The 20,320-nt window shown below is 34.8% G+C and overlaps 1 protein-coding gene and 1 non-coding gene across 2 annotated transcripts; both read left to right on the top strand.

Moving 5' to 3' along the window:
* Positions 1 to 1,233: 1,233 nt before the first annotated feature.
* LOC141813930 (nudix hydrolase 16, mitochondrial-like) lies at positions 1,234 to 9,674 on the top strand. Its single transcript, XM_074701939.1, has 4 exons — positions 1,234 to 1,304; positions 2,984 to 3,095; positions 8,930 to 9,013; positions 9,357 to 9,674. The coding sequence occupies exons 1-4, from the start codon at positions 1,234 to 1,236 to the stop codon at positions 9,672 to 9,674; spliced, it is 585 nt and encodes a 194-aa protein (XP_074558040.1).
* Positions 9,675 to 19,183: 9,509 nt separating this feature from the next.
* On the top strand, positions 19,184 to 19,264 carry TRNAL-AAG (transfer RNA leucine (anticodon AAG)). The gene has a single exon. It is a non-coding gene; the product is annotated as a tRNA-Leu (tRNA).
* The last annotated feature ends 1,056 nt before the right edge of the window (positions 19,265 to 20,320 follow it).

The following is a 20,320-nucleotide window of genomic DNA, read 5'->3' as shown; positions in this document are numbered from 1 at the left end:
TTTCTCGGTCGGTCTTCGACCAGAATTTGGCCAGAAACCGACTGCGATTTGGCCGGAATCGGCTGGCAGTGCCGAGCGACCAAATTTCGGCCGAATTCGTCAGATTCCGGTCACTTTCCGATCAGAATCTGGCGCCGAGCTGTGCGCGGGCGAGCTGCGCGTCCATCGGGCGTGATGCAGCGGCGGGTGGTGGCCGGACGACGATGCAGCAATGGCTGACCGGCCGAGGAAGGACCGTCGACGGCCACCAGTCCTTTCTCGGCCGGTCTCCGGTCGGAATTTGGCCGGAAACCGGCCGCGATTTGGTCGGAATCGGCTGCCAGTGCCGAGCGGCCAATTCCGGCCGAATTCGTCGGATTCCGGCCACTTTCCGATCGGAATCTGGCGCCGGGCTGTGCGCGGGCGAGCTGCGCGTCCATCGGGCGTGATGCGACGGCCGACGGTGGCCGAACGGCGATGTAGCAGCGGCTGGAGCAGGGCTGGGTCGAGTGGGAGTGTACAAGAGCGTACGAGGCGAGACTACAGGATTTAAAACTAGTGTAGAAAAAGGGGAGAAGAGGAGACTAGAGAGAGAGAGGGGGTAGATTTGTAAATTCATGATTGGGGAGTTGAAACTAAGGTTTAAAGAGTGCATGCAAAGAAAATATTGGGTGGGACTGATCACAAAGTTCAATTTAGGTTTGGAGAATTTTTTTCAATTAGTAACGTTCTTTCAACAGTAGTTGTATTTTATTCAGTATACATATTTTTAACATTTTGTAAAAATAATTTCTAAAACTAATTGGCATGTAAAAGAAAAAGGTGGCTAAGCGCCATCCTCGAAAGAAAAGGCAGAGGAAGCGTTGGGCTCGTCGCCTCGCCATTTGCGTACCGAGAGCACGACGCATCGCCTCCGCACGCCGACTCCTTCGAAGCCAAGCCACCGACCACAAGCCCGTAAAAATATTTGGGTTTTGTTGTTTCCTTCTCTCTCCTCGCCTCGTCCCTTCACCTGCTCTGCTTCCAATCCATTTTGGGATCTCCTCCCTCTGGCATCGCTGTCCCTCCCACCGCCTCAGCTTTTGCCGCCGCATCAAGGATAGCTATCTCATTCCGGCAGACGACCAGCGGGGGAAAAAAGGCGAGAAAAGAGGCACACAAAGTAAGAGAGACGACAGAGGTTGGAAGGTAAAAAAAGGGGAGGGAAGGCTGAAAAGGATTGTGGAATAAGGGAAATACGGAAGGGGAGAGAGCATGTGCGATTTGGTGGCCCGCACCGGTCGACATCAACAGCGATACGAGGCCGGTTGTCGCCTTGTTGCCGGGTCCCTCCTCCCTCTTCTTCCCTCTCCTTTTTACTTTTTATTTGTATTTTTTGTGTGCTTGTAGTCGACGCTTTCTTTCCGTGTAATTTGAATGTTTTCTAATTCATCAATCGATCGGCTGTTTTCTCTTTCCAAGTTTTGAATTTTTATTTTTATTTTTTCTGGGGTCGCTATCGCTGTCTTCTAGCTGCAATTTTTTTTGGTGATTGATCTGATTTATATTGCGTCCCTTATTCCATTTCCTTGCCACTAGTCCATTACTTCTCTACGGATCCCGTACTTGATCTTGGAGAAGTGAAAGACCAGAACGAATAGTCGTCATGCACCTTGTTGAGTTGTCTATTATGTAGCTCTCTTGCTGGCCTTATTCGATGTTTATGACTTTATGTGCCTGTCTTTTTCTATTATGTAACTGTGGTAGTACGATGAGCAATGAGATGGTTTCGTGTCGCTCGAAAGTGAGAATTTTGATTACCATTCTATCATGATATCTGGAACTGCTGGATAATAGCAGGGAATCAGGAAATTTCTTTCATCTTAAATATTTGGTTGGACAGTTGCTTAGATAAAAACATTTTACCAATTTAGGTAAATATTCATTGTATTTTTTGTGCATTGATGATGGATTTGTTGCCATATATCTGAAGACCAGATGAGACTTTTTTATATTTTTCAGATCAACTTTTAACAGCGAGATTCATCTGATTTCCATCATGTAGTTATACTTGTTCGATAGGAATTATGAAACTAGCTCATTGTCTTTGAATATCTTAACACAAAAATAAAAGTAGCAGAGATGAGAATGCTTAAACTCTTTGTACAGTTAATAGAAAAGGAAAAAATAAAATAACATTTACGTGTAGCTCCAATTAATGATAAAATGAGAGAAAATATGCTGAGATGATATGAACGTGGAAATGGAGCTCCAATGGATTATATTTTAGAAGAGTTGAAACAATTAGAGTGGAAGGTGTAAAGGATAAAGGTACCAAAGTTATCTTTGCTTAACGTAATAAAAGGCTATTTAATTGTTTGTAATGTTACAAGTGATGTAAACTTCTATAAAGGTTTATAGAGGGATAAATTCTTTGTAACTAATGCTAGATACTTTGGATAAATATGACTTGATGATGATGATTGGGAGAACAATCTGTTAAAATGTTAAAATTTGTACTTTAATATTGATGTAAAGAGGAGGAAGCTCATGAAATGCTTATTTATCCTTGGAGTCATTAGACAAATGTTGCATTTCTCTTCATGTTTTGCTAGTTGGCTTCACTTGTTTCCTCTTTTTTTTAGCCTAAGAACTTTCCTTATTGCCTTTCTATAATCCGATGTGTTTTATTTTCACATCTTGTTGAACTAAAAAGTCCACCCCCCCCCCCCCCCCCCCCCCCCCCCCCCCCCCCCCCCCCCCACCACCACCACCACCTCTTGATTGCCTATCCAAAGAGTCATGTGATCCTTTCTTGATTCTTCAAGAAAGTTAAAATGCTTTCCAATAATATATTTGTCTTTCTAAAGCTTTCTGTGGAGAAAATAATGATATATTTATTGTTAGTAATGATACACAATTTTTAGATTGTCTATATGGTGGATTATAGGATGATATATAGTTATTTATATATTACCTGTGTATGGTTTGAGTATCAATCATCTAACATGCCACATATTTGCAGGTGTATCCCATTTAGATTTAAAAGCCGTGATACTTCTGATGACAAATATAATATGGAAGTTGAAGTTCTCATGATTAACTCACCTAGTGGACCAGGCCTCCTATTTCCAAAGGTATGTTACTTTCATATTTTGAATTGCTTTTAAACTTCTATTGAATGTTAAATCTCTTTTATTTCATACAAAAAGTATATAAAATTATATTTTTACAAGTTGTATATTGTTTTCACAAAGCATAATATATTAGTGCTTTAGTTTTTATAACAAGATTTTACTAGGTCAACAGTTAGCACATTCTATTTCCTTATATCTTAGCTTTTATCTTGCACATTGGTGAACATTTATCAAGGAACTCATATTTTGATGCCAAAAGTGTTTTTGTTTATTAAACTGAATGTGATCTTATTTTCTTGAACCTTTTGCTTTAAGAACATTCCTGCAGTTAATTTTAGTGCTTCACTAATTTAAGTTAGCAATTACTTGACATTCTGAGTACTACAATTTATGTTCTGTCAAAGTTACATAAAAGCTGTAGGCATGCGTCAATAAATTATTTCCTCAAAGACCTTATGATGCCCGTTTCTTTTATCATGGCAAGATATTTGATGGAGTCATTACCTACTACAGAGAAATTTTTAACACAATCTTTCTTCACACTTGTAGCAGCATCTTCTTGTGGGTAACTAAGATAAGTAACCATAAAAAGAAACTTAGCATGGGAGAAATATCATAATATCCTACACGATTGCATTTCTTTATCATTTACCATGTTCTTTTGTATTAAGAACCAAAGCCAAAATGGAAGCAATAGTTTCGTTGGAGATGGTTTTGTTATGGACTAGACTTAGTGGTAAATAACAAGAGCTTTCATGCAAATATATCAAATTTAGGAGAGGAAAGGGGGGGGGGGGGGGGGGTTAAATGTACAGTAACAATGAGAATGAGATTTTGTATATATAAAGACTTAGTGGGACTATCTATCTATAAAAAAAGAGTAACTCGGTGCACAAAGTTCCTGCTAATGCGGGGTCTTAAGGAAGGATTGAACTACATTAGATCTTTTGTACATAGTCTTATCCTATATTACAAGAGGTTGTTTCCGTAATGCAAGGTAAGACCACATACAATAGACCCAATGTGGCTCTATCTATGATGACAAAAATAATTTTTCCTCAAATTGATTGAGCGGCCAAATTTTGTGTCCTTGTTTACGCAAGCACTTCTTTGCATGAGCACGAACTAGGCCATCTGAAGTTAACTTCTCTCCAATTTGCTAATCAGCTCCTTTCTCTTCAATTATGAGAAGTGACTCCGATTAGCAATTCTCATTGTTTTCATTTCAAATGAGGAAAACCTGAGTGGCTTTTTCCACTACAATTCTTCAACGTGCTCCCCTCTTATGATGATTTTGTGATTCTTCTTTCTTCGATGAGATCATGTACTAGGAAGAAGATTGGTATATGCTGATACAAAGAGGAGCCATATCCCCGTCTGGAGAGGAAGACTCATTCCAAAGAGGGAAGCTTTGGAAGGGGTCCAACTTATCAACCCGTCTCCATTTAAACGATCAAGGGAAAATAACTTCAAAATTTTAGCTAGAAATTCTCTCCCATGGAAGAAAACCTACAAAGTAGTTTATTTCCATGTTAGCATGGGATAAATTGCTAAGTTTGTAATAAAATTAATGCTTGCTAGTGTTGCAAAATTACCTTTTCAAAATCAATCCTGAAATGAAGGATGCAAGTTGGGTTGAGCTTACGTTATTATGTGATTAGTTCACCATAGTTCTAAAAAGCTGTCTAGGTGGCCGGATAAGTGGAAAAGAAAGGGGATTGCTTCATCTTGTGATTAAGCATCCATCTAGATGTTTCAAAAACAATTCTAGGCAGTGACAGATGCACAACCTAAAGGGCAGTGGGGACAAAGTTGACTGGTTTATTTGGTCATGCAATATTAATAATTATAAAGAGGATACTATTAGTTGGATAATTTGAAATTCATTATACTTGCACAATAAAGAGAAAACGATTATGAAGAATAAACTATAAGAAACAACAAAATGAGTAAAGGATTTATTTGTCAAAAAGATATAAGGTGGGTAGTGATATCAATTGCTAAATAAAATGGGATCATACCTTCAAATATGGAAATTGGATGGTACAACTGGATAAATTAAAGATTACTCTAACGTTATTATTGTGGGGTAATTACTATTTTATGTGATAAAATTCATGTTATCTTTAATAATATCTGTAGGCCTAGTGGGTGTAATTGCTCCTATTAGACTCTTCCTAGATTTAAGTGGCTTGTCTAGGCAATCAAGACAGCCATTCCAAGCGGGTTAATTAGTTCACTTATGCATGCAATCACAAATGATGGATCTCATCATACTTAAAACAACAAAGTAAAAAACACAATTAATTGGTACTAAACAATAAGTACTGAAAGTGAACCCAAATATACTGATACAGTGCAAACAACTCATGAATGATACTCTAATCTTGAAAACTGCTATATGTCACAATGTGTATGATCAAAGGAGGATATGGTAGAACCTAAGGGAACAACAAGCAAGCCAATGAATATAAGTGATATGTTAAAATCTTTCAAATCAATGGGGAAAGGGGGATTATTGGTACTCTAATCCTCACATCTTGTCACTTCTCCCCATTTTAGGAATTAATTCCTTTTCACCAAGGTTTCTGTCAAGTCCAAAATGATGAGTTCAGGCTCAAAAACTCTCTCATAACCCTTTGTTTGCATAAGCACAAAACCCATACATCTCTCTTCATCTCCATCTCTATCCTTAAGGTCTATTAAACTTGACCTTCGTTGCCTAGTTGATTGATTTCCTAGTTGATTACACGGCGGACTGTAATGTCCATTGATTGGTTTCCTAGTTGGCTAGCCACATGGATGAGCAAGGTCACCTTTTCTTTCTTCTCAGACTCATTAATTACCCTCTCTTTTCTTTTGTTGAACAATAGTCTGACACTAACACCTGAAGGCAACACCAACTACACCCCTACTGATCATGTATAAATATTTTTAGAAATGATCACACTTAGATATGTACCCAAGGCGGAGCTAGGATCTTGGTCAGTATAGGCAATAATATAATATAATTAATAAAGTAAAAAATATAAAATCTTATAGTCATAAAATACCATAAAATAATTACCTTACAATTATAATTGTTCTTTTCGAGTCTTCATATTTTGAAACCTTTGTACAATAGCTTCTTATCAAGGACAAAGACAACATCTACACATTTGCTCACGACAACAAATAGCACATAGAACACAACACAGGAGAGAATGTCATTTGTTGAGGAATGACATTCTCAACAAATGAAATTGTTGGCCCATTTTCACTAAGGTTGAGGAATGTCATTTGCAAGCTCGCTGATTGACTTGATTGGTGTGGGAGGTTACTAGGATGAACAAGATCAACAACAATAGAGCATCACCTCCTTCAACAAGGCATCAAACGAGTGTAGAAGAAAAACTTGTCATGCAAGAGTTAAAGCTGACAGTGTTTAACTGCAGACAGATGTAGGAACTCAATTGAGTAATTTTCTTAAGATATCATCACTGACGACAACAATGAGAGCAATTGAAGCAAACAACTCAGTGATTTTGTTGAGTTTTCTCCATCTTAACTCGAGCACTCTTTCTACAAAGTTAAATATAACAAACAAAAACGTCAACACTGTCTAATTCAGTCGGTCAATTACACTGCATAGTCAACCATGCCATCACCACCACCAACTCATCGCAAGATCAAGGTTATGAGCCTGTTAACTGACTCCCCTTCCCACTTTCTGCTTGGCTGCTGTCACCGATGGCGGCTTCACCTTAAGCGGCTGCCTCTCCCTAGATCTCTTAACCCCACCAGCCCTTGACTTCACGCTCGTCAACCGCCGGGCCACAATGCATGTAGCTATTCTTGACGAACACAATCCAGAAACTCAGCCAAAAAAAAAATCACACTGGGCCGGTGGAATTAATAATTTTTATTTTATTTTTTACTGGACCCAATGTGGGCCCACACTGGGCTCATGTAAACTCCGCCCCTATATGTACCCATGTTGGATACTTGCATCTGAGTCTGAATAGCATATATTACTCCTCCCATTTATGTTCTTTGATGCTAACCCTTTAACTATCAGTTAAACACTTTAGGATTCCCAAAACTCATATTAAAGTTTCAAGTCTGGTAACAAATGGAGAAAACAAGATTTTCTGCATGTAAAAATCTCTGAAATACACTATTAAGATTTGGTGAGTCATACCAGTTTAACATGTACATGTTGAAGTTAAGTAGTGTTGTTGCTCTTGTTGCATAGATAATTGTCTATAAAGGGTAAAAAAAATGCATTGATCAATTAAATAGGATCCACTGTCCAATGACATTTGTGCAAAAGTGTACATGTATAACCAATGTTTTTTTTAGAATTTTGATTGATAGAAAGTAGCATTTGGTTTCTCCCAGTATTGATGAACAATAGTGCCATAAAATGTTATTCTAGATATAGATGTATTACATTTGGTTTCATGATTGGAAACTCAACTATAGATGCTATTTATTTAATAAGAGAACTAATGGAAACATTATTGAGAAAAGGAGGACTTGCATATAATTTTTATTGATTTAAAAGAGTATATAGAAGCTATTGTGGTGGGTTTTGGGAAAAAAAAAAATCTAATAATTATATTGATGTGATAAAAGATACATATGATAATATTGTTAGCAGTGGAGTTATTAGGAGCATGACAAATGATTTTTCTGCGGTTATAGGTTGACATTAAGGCTAGCCCTAAGTCCCTATCTTATCCTATTAGCAGTAAATGAACTAACCATATTCAAGATAAACCTCAGCCTATGTTATTCACAGCAGTATTATGTTAATTGATGTGAGTGTAATTTGATTAAAATCTAAGCTTAAATTGTAGAGAAAAATCTTTGAAATCAAAAGGTTTTATGGTAAGCTGAATTAAGACCGAATTTAATTTCGTCAACAAGAATAGGATATTAATGAAGTATCATTAATAGGATAAAAATAAATGGAAAGAAGCATTTAGAGTCCTGTGTGATCGAACAAGACATAAAAAGAATGTAGAAGAGATAAAAATGCTTAGGTGGATAGTGGAATTATTAGCAAAGATAAAATAAAATACCAATATTTAAGAGAAATTAGGCATAACTTCAATAGATCAAAAAAAAAAAAACATTTGAGATGGTATGGACATGCTGATGAATTTTGTAATTGGAAGAATTGAAACTATTGGATTGGAAGAGTAAGTGAGAAGAAGGATGCCAAAGAAAACATTAGTCATTATAATATAATAACAAGTGATTTAATTAGTTTGAATATTACTAATGATTCAGCTATGCATAGAGCTCATAAGATTCATGTAGCTTATGACAAACATGGTTGATGATGATGAGCCAGAGTTTTCTTTGGTTTTCCTTTTCTCCTTATAACTTTCATTGTGGACAATTAATTGATGGTTAATTTCTGATTGAATTATACAATGTTGAAATTACGCTAAGCGTCTTTCTAGTCCAAACATCTGGTGATGGATAAAACATAGGTTCTGTGAAGAGATCAATGAGGTAGAATCACTTTCTTTCAGCTGGGTTGCAATCCTATTCTCTTAGTGTACGATTATCTTATTTTTAAGGTATGTAAAATATAAATGGAGAAAAAAACAATTATGGTTCTCTTCCCAGGTGGTTCCTGCTACTATTTTGCCTTATTGATATATTTATATATGTATATCCAATGTCATATGTGTATTTACAGAAATTCCCCTATCTGTATATGTAATTAGGTCTTGCCAATTTTCTTGTGATGCATGATGCCTGCTTGTTTGATGAGTGAACTATATTGGCAAGCACTATTTATGTGTTTTGTGATTTGCATCATTTTTGCCCCTGCGCAGGGAGGATGGGAAAATGATGAAACAGTTGAAGAGGCAGCTGTGCGAGAAGCCCTAGAAGAAGCAGGAGTTAAAGGGGATATAGTGGTAATTTAATGTATTCTATTTCCTTCGCTCCTGGTAAAAAAAAGCTTTGGTGATCCAAAATTTTTCAATGCTATTATGGCTAACTACCATGTCATACAAGTTTATTTTCCAGCTAACTCTAGCTGCTTAATAAATCTGCTGCAAGTTTTTGAGACTCCTAAATCTTACATAGCGCAAGGATAAAAATTACTTGTCCTTTAACCGTGATGTCGCTTGGTGGGGTGTATATTTTCATTTGCCAGAGAAATGGAGAAACTTTATAGTTACCTTTTCTTTTTTAGTTCATTGCATGATTCATTGTTTCTCTTTATAGTCAGTGATTCAGCTTATGTTTCAATTTTAGTCATTCTTGGGGGACTATCTCTTCAAAAGCAAAACCCTACAAGATGAATTCAGCCCAGAAGGTTTGTGCAAAGCTGCGGTATTTGCTCTACAAGTGAGAGAGGAGCTAGAGTCGTGGCCGGAGCAAAGCACCCGCTACAGGTCATGGGTTACCTTACCTGAAGCTGTGGAGCAATGTAGACATCCTTGGATGCGAGATGCTCTTATCGACGGATTCTCAAAATGGCTTGAGGGTATACAAACAAAGCCTGAAGGTGAAGCCACTCCTACAGAGAATGGCAAATCGGAAGAGGATGCCAACTTAGATGATAAAAGATAAACCTTTTCTGAAAGTTTAAGTAGACTTGTGTATTTGAAGTTGGTCATTTTTGCATTTTGCTAGTATCTTTGGTCATGCATGCTATTATATGCATTTTGTTAGATGAATAACGTAGTCCTTCAAGGTCTTTGTCAATAGTTGATTCTGTGCTCTTTTGTGATACTACTGCGTGCTCTGATCTGAGCATGCTCACAAATTGAAGAAAATGACAACCACATTATAACTGAAATATCTTTAGCGTACATGGATTTGTAGGAAGCAACATTGTGCCTTTATGTTAAGTAGCTCAGAGTTCAGATCATATTGAGAAGTTTTCTGGTATTGAACTGTGTGCATGGTAATATGATGGCTTGTGTTGTGCCATGTTACGCATTGTTTGAGCAGCAAATTTGCAACTGATAAGGTGGCTGACAGAGAATTTAATGCCACATGATGCTAGTGATGTTAATTTATTCTATCCTTTCTTGGAACTTGGAGAGGGACAAAATAAAATCTTACATAAAGTTCTTATTTATTCACATCTGTTTTTGACAGAATTGGGGTCTGACTCGCAACTTAATTCTCCACTCTAACGTTACCCACCTCCCCTCCTAGAATGAATTTTCATCCTTTCCTATACTTCACAATAGTGAAGTGGTGTCGTCAGTGTAGTTAGGTCGCTATTTGGTTGAATGAGTAGTGTGTGATCGTTGTGCTTGAGCCCAAGCATAAACACTAGACAAGAACTGAAATACTTCTCTTCTGTTTGAATTTTTCTCCTCATCCTTACCTTCATCTCTCATAGGCATTTGACAATTCCATCAACAACAATAGCTGCGTGCTCGAGTTAGAATTCTCTTCCTTTACTACTTACTATTAGGTGATTGGGTCCTCATCTATTGACATAGTGCCCATCAACAGTAGCCTATTTGCAAGTCAGTGTGTTAGGATTGGTTATGTTGTATGCGACCATTTCATGTTGATGGAGTGATCTTCCTATGCTAAGAGGATGCATTAGTTATATGTCGTGTGATTCTTGCTTGGTCTTCCGGCGATATGCCTCAAAGCATAAGAGTTAGCTACACTTGAGCTTTCACTACTCTCCCCTTTTGCACTATTCCCCTTGTGGTTACAAACAATGCGGTTGACCATTGAGATGATCATCGATATGGAGAATCAAAGTTCGAGACTCAATAGATTTGTTGCGGGGATGGAGTCCATTCGGATGGAACCAATTGGTTCTGGTGGCACACATTGACGACTACCTTGGAGGCAATTCGCTTGTCTCATGGATTATCTTTTGTGAGGCTTAATAGGTTAGGTAGAGCTTGTCTGCCTATATTCATATATAGGAAGAACTATGCTGATCAAAGACAATGAATGTTATCATTGTTTGTGGGTGATTATGGTTTTTTTAGACACTTCTAAGTGGTCAAGAGATTTTACTCGAAGAAGCAATGGGGTTCCTTATAAGGTGTGATTCTAGAACGAGTTGGACTTGTTTCTTATTAGACTTGCCTAGCCAGATTCATTAGATGAAACTCAAAATGTCTTTCACGGAGAGGTTACTTGTACTCTCATAGTTAGATGCTAGCTATGAAGAGCTTCTAGTGTTTGGAACAAAAATCACATGAACAGCAAAAATGTTATCAAGCTTGTGAAGGTTCTGTTATGAACGCATGTTATCCATTCACAATGGTAGAGTTATTAGGTGTTTAATCCATATTAGTTGAGTTCAGCTTGCGAAAATGTAGTACAAAGTAAAACCAAGTTACTTGCAATGAATAGAAAGTTTACCAAAAGAATAAAGAATATAAATAAAACAAGGGCAATGCTAACAAGAGATTTATAAATGTTAGTGCAAGATTTATAAATGATTCCCACACTGATCTCTAACAATATAGTTCACCTAATATATTAATGTCATGAGGTGCAAAAAGGTGCAAATTGTGGCTAGAGCAAGTTGAGGAGTTTCCAATGTGGCATTCCTATGGGAAACCAAGCAAGCTCAAAAGTTGAGACTCATCGCAAGGGAAATGAATTTGATCTAGCGATGTCGACGTCCATCGAGAATCAAATGGAGCCCTCTCACATGGAACAAAAGCAACCATGCTTGCTCAGAAACTAAACACAATCAATTTCTTTCCCTATCAACAACATGCACATCTCAATGAAGCAAGAAGGTTGGTAGGCATGTGTTTGGACTAAATCCTTAGCCAACATCCCATGTTATTCCCACCTTCCCTATCTTTTCTTCTTGTTCTTATTTCTAATCTGTCTCCCTTAACTATCAATCAGCTCCTCTTTTTGTAGTGTTGTGATTGAGTTAGATTCTGATAGAAGTTTTATCTTATTCATACGGTAAACCGAAAGTTATTAAGAATCTTGAGTTTGATTTCCAGCTAACCTTTATAGCTTCAAGAGGTTGGCCAGATTCCTTTGGTAAATTCACTACAGAAAAGGAAGTTACTGATGTTGTTTCCCTTAAATGCCAAAAGCTTTTATGCATCGACAATCCAAACTGTAGACAATTTTGCAAGTATTAGAAAAGCACTTGCTATTTAGTGGTGAGAAAATTCATTCAGCGACACTTACTACTGAAACATGTAAGTGTCGAATAATCCATTTACAAACATAAAAATGTCTGCAGTACTTTCAGATACTTCAATTACTTATGCAACAATACAAACAAACAATGCCAACATGACTATTTTACGTGGTTTGGAACTTCCAAGTTGCTTCTCCATGGCTCATAGATCATAAATAGAGTCACCCTTCAAATCTCATTATCTTTTCTCCTTTCCAAAGGTGAAGAAATCTCTTATAGAACTTCATAGAATGGAAATAAGATAAATCAAGCATGTGTGAACAAAACAATGAGAGAAATATGGATGTGGAGCACTTTCTCTAGCCTTTTCTCAAGCCATCCTTTAACCCTGACAAGATCCCCTTGTCCATTTAGATACTGCAATCGACTTAATCTGATTCTAGTAAATTGTTTTGCCTTACCACATAAGTCACTTAATAGTTGTTACCTTCCTTTGCTGAATCAACAAACTAATGATTTTGAGTTCCATCAAGGATTCAAGTAATTGTCCTAGTTGACTCCCAAAGAGAAAGGAACTAATCTATACAAGACATGTCTCCCATACCCAATTGACTTAACCTACCTAGTCCACTAAAGTTACATTCAATAGACACACTCCAAATAGAACCGTTTGTGAGTAAAACATATTACCCATTACATCAATTGATTGGGCTTGACCCCAATGGATTGGATCATTGACTCTGACCCTAAAACATTCTATTTTTTTATGAGCATAATACCTTTCCCATCGGCTTAGCCGGGATTCTCTTCGACCTTGTCTAAGTCAAAGTCTACCCAAAACCTAAAATATAGATCACTCATAAACTCTCACAACTCACTTAGAGTTTACTTGCTAAGATGCCTCACTTCTGAGTCTTCCTTGTTTGTGAAAAGGCCTTACATTTGAATCTCTCATTTGCCAAAAGGGCCTCACCTCTGGGTCTTGTACATTTGCCAAGAGGCCTTACCTATGATAGTTTCCTTATATATCAAATATTCACTCAACCTTGACCTACCAAGATCATCAATCATCAAATATCTAATCACCTTGAATTTTGCTTTCCAACATGATATTAGTCAATTGCTTGCGCATCCCAATTGACTACTGACTTGATTGCATCAATTCATTGTGCTATAACCAATACTTCAGTTGACCCAAATTACCATCAATTAACTAAAGTGCTATATACTTCTCCTCCTTTGACACATATAAAAAAAATTAAAACCACTAATAGCCTACATGAAAAAAATATCATTTTAAAGCTTTTATCTCTTCCTGTTTCAATAAACATTCCTCTTGAGAGTGATTCCAATACTCAAAAACTATGAGCATACTTGATATTAGTTGTATTTGATCAAGGTTATCACTAATAGATGATCAAAATATAAAACACTTTAAAGTCACATTTGAGTATGTAAATTCAACCATGAATATGCATGACACTAAGTGTATTTTAACAAGATATATTGAAGTGTACCACTTGTTAAGAAACCATTTTTTTTATGAAAGGTAAATGTATAGATAAAAGTAGTGCGTACAAAGTCATCCCTAGGTGGCTACTCATGTCTAACAAAGTGTCAAGTCTGAATAGATGCCAAGGGGTATGTATACATGAATTTATACTTTCTTGAAAACCATCTCTAGATCAAATCTCACTCTCTCAAATATGCTCATGTTCCTTACCCACCATACAAGATGAATCATGGATGACATGACAAGGTGTCAAGCCTGCACCAAGCTATTGGTCCTCTATAGTGGCACCTGAAGACCCGCAACATCCTCATGTACGTTATCATCTCATGTCGCATATCCAGCCACCATCGAATTTTGTCCCACAACTGACTGACCGATCAACAATAGAATAAAATATGCTCTTGCGTCTCCATCGCCTGTCCACAAAAGGTACAACTCCTTTCCTCCAAGTAGTCCTTGTCACATGTAGGCAGCCTCCCGTGAGCCACCAACCATAAGGTCAAGTAATGGCTAGGCTGTAAGTCTTTCTGCCACACTGTCTTCACTTGTTAAGAAACCTTAATATTAGATTAAAGTGTGAAGATCACACAAGATCAAGTCTTTAATCATATGAAAAAAACTCAATCTTGAATTTGTCTCCCCTAAATCTTTCACTAAATTTCAATTCTCTATACCATAAATGAAACAATAGATCATGTTAGTATCCCCGAGTGATTTGATCATGAGTTTTGTATAGGATCCTTTTGATGCTAAAGGAAAGGGGGGGGGGGGGTGAATAGTGATAAGGTCTTTTCTTCTTTCTTTTATTTTTTATTAGAGTTGTTAGTAGCACAGTGAAATAAAAACAAACAATACAAGAAAGAGACACAAGATTTGACATGGTTTGCCAACCTCCGAGGTCCCTACTCAACCTATGCACTCAATCGTGAGTCCATTAGTTGTTTTCTCCTTTATGGATATCTTCCAAAGGTGGAGAAACCTTTTATAGATTTGTAAGAATAATTACAAGTATGAAAAATAAATATGTAAATAAAGTACAAGTATGAAAACAAAAACCCGTGAGAAACTGTTGGAAACCCCGAGTGTTGCGACATTCATCCTGGTGCTTCCCGAACCACACGAGCAGGACTTGAGCATGTTTTCGAGTATTGAGAATGAAGAGATTGTTTGTAGTTGATATCAAAAGAGGTTTCCTTGACTCCTTTTTATAGAATTCGATCGGTATTCTTCAAGTCGATTGGAAGCTCCTTCGGTCGATTGGACCTTCGTTGACTGAGTTGCAAACTTGATCCCCTTCGAGCCAAGTCTTGACCTTCTGATCGATTGCAACACTCTCTAGTCGCTTGAAGCTTAGTCAAAATTTATCCAAGAACCGACTCGTGCAAACTTGATCATGTCGACTTCTGATCAGTTGGACCCTTCCTATCGATCAGACTTTTTGATCTACTAGACTACCTTTCGGTCGATCAGACGAGTAGGACTTGAGCATATTTTTGAGCACTGAGAATGAAGATATTGCTTATAGTTGATGTTAGAAGAGGCTGCCTCGACTCCTTTTTATAGAATTCGATCGACACTCTTCCAGTCGACTGGAAGATCCTCCGATCGATTGAACTTTCGCTGACTTAGTTGCAAACTCGATCCCCTTCGAGCTAAGTCTTGACTTTCTGATCGATTGGAACACCCTTTGGTCGCTTGGATCTCAATTAAAATTTGTCCAAGGACCGACTTGTGCAAACCTAATCACATTGAATTCTGGTCAGCTGACCCTTCCGATCGATCAAATTTTTTTAATCTACTAGACTGCCTTCCAATCAACCAGACCATGGATCTGATTGCCAAGATTAATTCCCAACTAGTTTGGTCTAAGTCTTTGTTCGGCTATTGTTTCCTACAAAATAACCAAGAAAATAATAAGCAAAACTATGTAAAAACCTAGTGCTCGGTTTACCAAACCTATTATATAGGTTTATTTTACCAAGTGTTCAACTCTTAGCTGACCCTCTTAAACTTACCTAATTTTCAATTAGGTCTTTCCTTACCTAGCCCCGCTAGGACTTTCACTGTCTAGTCCCAACTAGGACTTTCACTACCTAGCCCCGCTAGGACTTCTACTGCTTAGCCTCGTTAGAACTTCCATTGCCTGATTCCTAACCAAGACTTACACTACATATGGTTCACTTCCCTAGGGATTTTTTTTTGCTTGAAGTTCATTGCTCCAAGACTTTTCACCATCTAAGGTTCACTCCCTTAGGGTTTTCTCTTTACTTGGAGTTCACTCTTTAAGACTTTTCACCACCTAAGATTCACTCCCTTAGGATTTTCCATCAACTTTCTATTTGGACTTTTCACACACTTCCAAACTTCAAGTCAAGTCAACCTTGACTTACTTAGACTCTATACTCAACTTGATTAATCTGATCAAGTTATTTGGTCACCCTTGATCAAATTCCGTTAAACATGTTATTCAAACTAAACCATCAAAACTTTGGAGGCCAATTGCACTAATAATTTCTCCCTTTTGATGTTTGATAATATGTTTAAGTTAGGATAAATCATTTAACCTAACATTCAGGTCTTATGTCAAATTAGAGAATCTAGGTCAACACCCTTTTTCTCTCCCTTTGATACACATCAAAAAAATCTAAACTCATAAGGATCTCCTTATGTATTGTAGCAACAATTGAGTAATTTTAAGTCATAACATTATTCCTTTTACCCATCTTGAAAGACTATTTGTTTTTTGCAAAGTCATTTTAGAAATTTTCCAAAGTATTTTCTAAAGTATTCCTTTTCAAAATGAATTTGAAAAGTATTTTTCAAAATTTTAAGCATTTTTCCATAAAGAAAGAAATTTTAAAATATGAGAATAACTTAGAAAATTTTAAAATAGAAGGATAATTTTAAAAATATTTTAAAAAGGGAGAAAATATATATGTTGAAAGCATCTTTTCAAAAAAATTTTCAAAAATATTTTGAAAAAACTTTTCAAATAAAATTTCTAAAAATGTTTTTTTTAAAAATTGGGTCTTTCAAGAGAGTCTCCCCCTTAACCTAACACCCTCTTAGGATATCCTTGTTAACCACAAGGAAGACATACCTATGTGTCTAGGGGTTTAGAAGATTAAGTTGACCTAAGGATTTAGAATCTAAGTATTGGTCAACAGCTATTATTTCAAAGATATATAATTTTTGAATAATTTAAATATAATACATCCAATCAAACATGAAATATCATTAAACATCATTATGTAGAATCACTAATTTAAAAATATTTTAAAGAAAATAATCCTATAGATTTTTGAAAATCTTTTCAAAATTAATTTTAATTTAAATTTTCCTAACATCTAACATGTTCTATGTGTCTCAATACGATACATGGCAACCTTAATATTTTGTGAAATGAATTTTTCAATTTTACTTGATTAGGCTATTTATGTAAGGAAGTTTTATCTTGTATTAGATTCAAACTTAGCTTTGGGTCTGTTAAGCTATTATTTGTAGAATAAGCTTCTAGGTTGTGGTGAGTCACAATGGACATTATTAAAGTAACCACATGCCTAAGATACTAAAATATTCAACCCAAGGGACTTAATATTAAGTCTTGGTCTAACTAGTCCAAATTAGACTGAGGTAGTTTCAACTAGATCTACAAAATCGATTGCACCATGTAGAATGCTCATGATTTGAACTAGACATGCAATAGAACTTCCTTAGCCTATTATCATCTCAATCCTCTCTGATATCATTGGTCAAGATTATAATCCTTTGTCCTATATTTGTCCTATCTATCCTTTCTAAAATAATCAATAAATAGCAAGGATAAAATGCATGACATGTGAGACATGACATATTACAATTAATTAAAGTATACATGAGCATGACAAGTTAAGCAAGTATGACATCAAGCAGGTTAAGTCAAACAAATTATACATAAAGCATTTGTTTCTATAATAATATATCAAAGTCTTAATTCAATACATTTTTTATCAACCTCGAATGTATCAACTCACTTTGACATATTTTAATTTTTATTATTTTATCAAGTATGATTTTATTGATTATTTTATAATTAAGTGGTACTTGATTATAATTAGGTTTATAGGTTTTAATTTCTTATTTTGTGTTTGACTTAGACTTGTAACCCAAGTCTATATTTTACAAGTTAGATAGATTATAAATAATATTTTTTAATTTATCAAATTTATTTTTCAAAATATTATTTTATTTTTTTAATTTTCTAACTTGTATTTTTTAAAGATGAAGATTTATCTTTAAAATTCAAAAATTTATCTTCAGAATTTTTAAAATTTTTAAAATTTAAAAACTGATTTTATAATTTTTAAATTTAAATTCAGATTTTTATCATTTTTAAAATTTAAATTCAGATTTTTAAAATTTGAAATCTTATTTTATTTATTTTTAAATTCAAATTTTGATTTTTGAAATTCTTGAAATTCTAAATTTTATTTTTAAAATTGATTTCTGATTTTCAAATTTTTAGGTTTTGAAAACTTCTTAGATTTTTAATATTTAAGAATTATTTTTCTGATTTTTAAAATTTTGACAAATATTTTTTAAATTTTGAAAAATTCTCATCATCTTCAATTAAATTCAAATTATTTAAATTTTATTATTAATCAGATTTGAATGGATCAATTCAAAATTATTTTTATTTGAATTTGAATTATTCAAATGATGATTATCTTGATTAATTAAATTTAAATTAATTGATTTATCTTTTAGATTAATCTTTTAATTAGTCGATAAGGGTTTTGTTGATCGAACTAAGATATACACTAAATAGATCATCATTTTGATTGATCCGATCAAGATTTTGATCGACATGATTAAAGGCTGATTAAACTTATCTTGTTTCATCAGATTATTTAAGATATTCAAATTAATCTTATCCTTTATAATTAATTTTGAATTAATTAATTTTTTATTATATAATTAATTTTTGTTGATTAAATTTGAATTAATTAAGTTTGGATTAATTAGATTAAAATTTGTAGGAGTTACCTTTGTAGCTTGTAGGAGTTACCTTTGTAGCGTGCCCTCGCTGCTGCTGGTTTACTTGCGTCGGAGGAGCGATCACAACCGGAAAGCTTCTCTGGTTTCTCCACCAACCAAATCCCTCAGATGCCCTCACTTGTTTCGACTTAGACGCCACAACCTCTGCTCCACAGGTAAGTCCTCGTACCCATTATATAGCAGAGAATAGGAGGACGAAGGGGTGGATTTGCCCCTTCGTCTCCTTCAGTTTCAGAGATGAAGTCGGCGACGTCCCCCTTCGTCTCCTTCAGTTTCAAAGACGAAGTCGGCGACGCCTCCCTTCTGCCCCTTCATCTGCTGAACGCTCAAGGAAGTTTAAATAACCGAATCAAATTTTTAAATTTGATTGAGTTACCCTAAACTAACACTTATCAAATTTCAAAATATTTCTTCAACATTTTTAATTATATTGTTGAGATGGCCGAGTTGGTCTAAGGCGCTAGATTAAGGTTCTGGTCCGAAAGGGCGTGGGTTCAAATCCCACTCTCAACAAAAAAATTAATTCTAGTTTAGCATATATGAATTTTTATTTAGTTATTATTAGTCTATTCGATATTACCAAATCATAAACATATTATAAATAAAAAACATTAGTCACCGTAATTTTGTGCATTGATCGATTTAAAAATCGAATTGATAAAAAATTTATTAATTTAATTTTTAACTAAATTAATTGAAATAATTAAAATTTTTAAATATTATAAAATATTTTTTATTTTGATTAATTCGATTTATTTAGTTTAATCGAATAAGTAATTTTAAAACTGAATTTGAATCGAAGTAACTGATTTTTAAAAAAATAATTAAAATTTTAAAATAATCGAATCAAATTTTTAAATTCGATCAAGTTATTCGGTTTAATTAAATTTTTGCAACACCCTTAAACTAACACTTATCGAATTTTAATTAATTTTCTTCATTTTTTCAAGATTTGAAGTAAAGATGGCTGAGTTGGTTTAAGGTGCTAGATAAAGGTAGGGCGTGGGTTCATATCCCACTCTCAACCTCGTAACTTTCTTATTTGGCAAAAAGGTATGAAAATGTAATTTTCAAATTTTTATTTAGTTATTATTAGTCTATTCAATATTATCAAATTATAAACATATTATAAATAAAAAACATTCCACTGCAATTTTGTGCATAGCGAATAGGATTGAATATTAGATTTAAATTAAATTAATTAAACAATTTTGTGCATAGCGAATAGGATTGAATATTAGATTTAAATTAAATTAATTAAAAATTAATCAAATTGAATTTTTTTAAACTAATCAAATTGATCAAATTTTTAAATAAAAATCAAATAAATCAAATCGATATAAAAGACTTATTAATTTAATTTTCCATACAAAATAATTGGATTATTTAAATATTATAAAAAATTTATCAATTAATTGAGAATTTACAATTTTACATATTTTTATAAATTATTTTTTTTATTTTGATTAATTTGATTTATTCAATTTAATTGAATAAGAAAATTTAAATTTGAAACGGAATGGAATTAATCGATTTTTAAACTGAATTAATTTAATTAACTGATTTTTA

This window comes from Curcuma longa, chromosome 20, assembly GCF_044706935.1.
Source record: "Curcuma longa cultivar G26 ecotype Majalengka, Jawa Barat chromosome 20, ITB_CL_G26_1.1, whole genome shotgun sequence".
NCBI classification, from domain to species: Eukaryota; Viridiplantae; Streptophyta; class Magnoliopsida; order Zingiberales; family Zingiberaceae; genus Curcuma; species Curcuma longa.
This window is presented reverse-complemented; position numbering and strand designations above follow the sequence as displayed.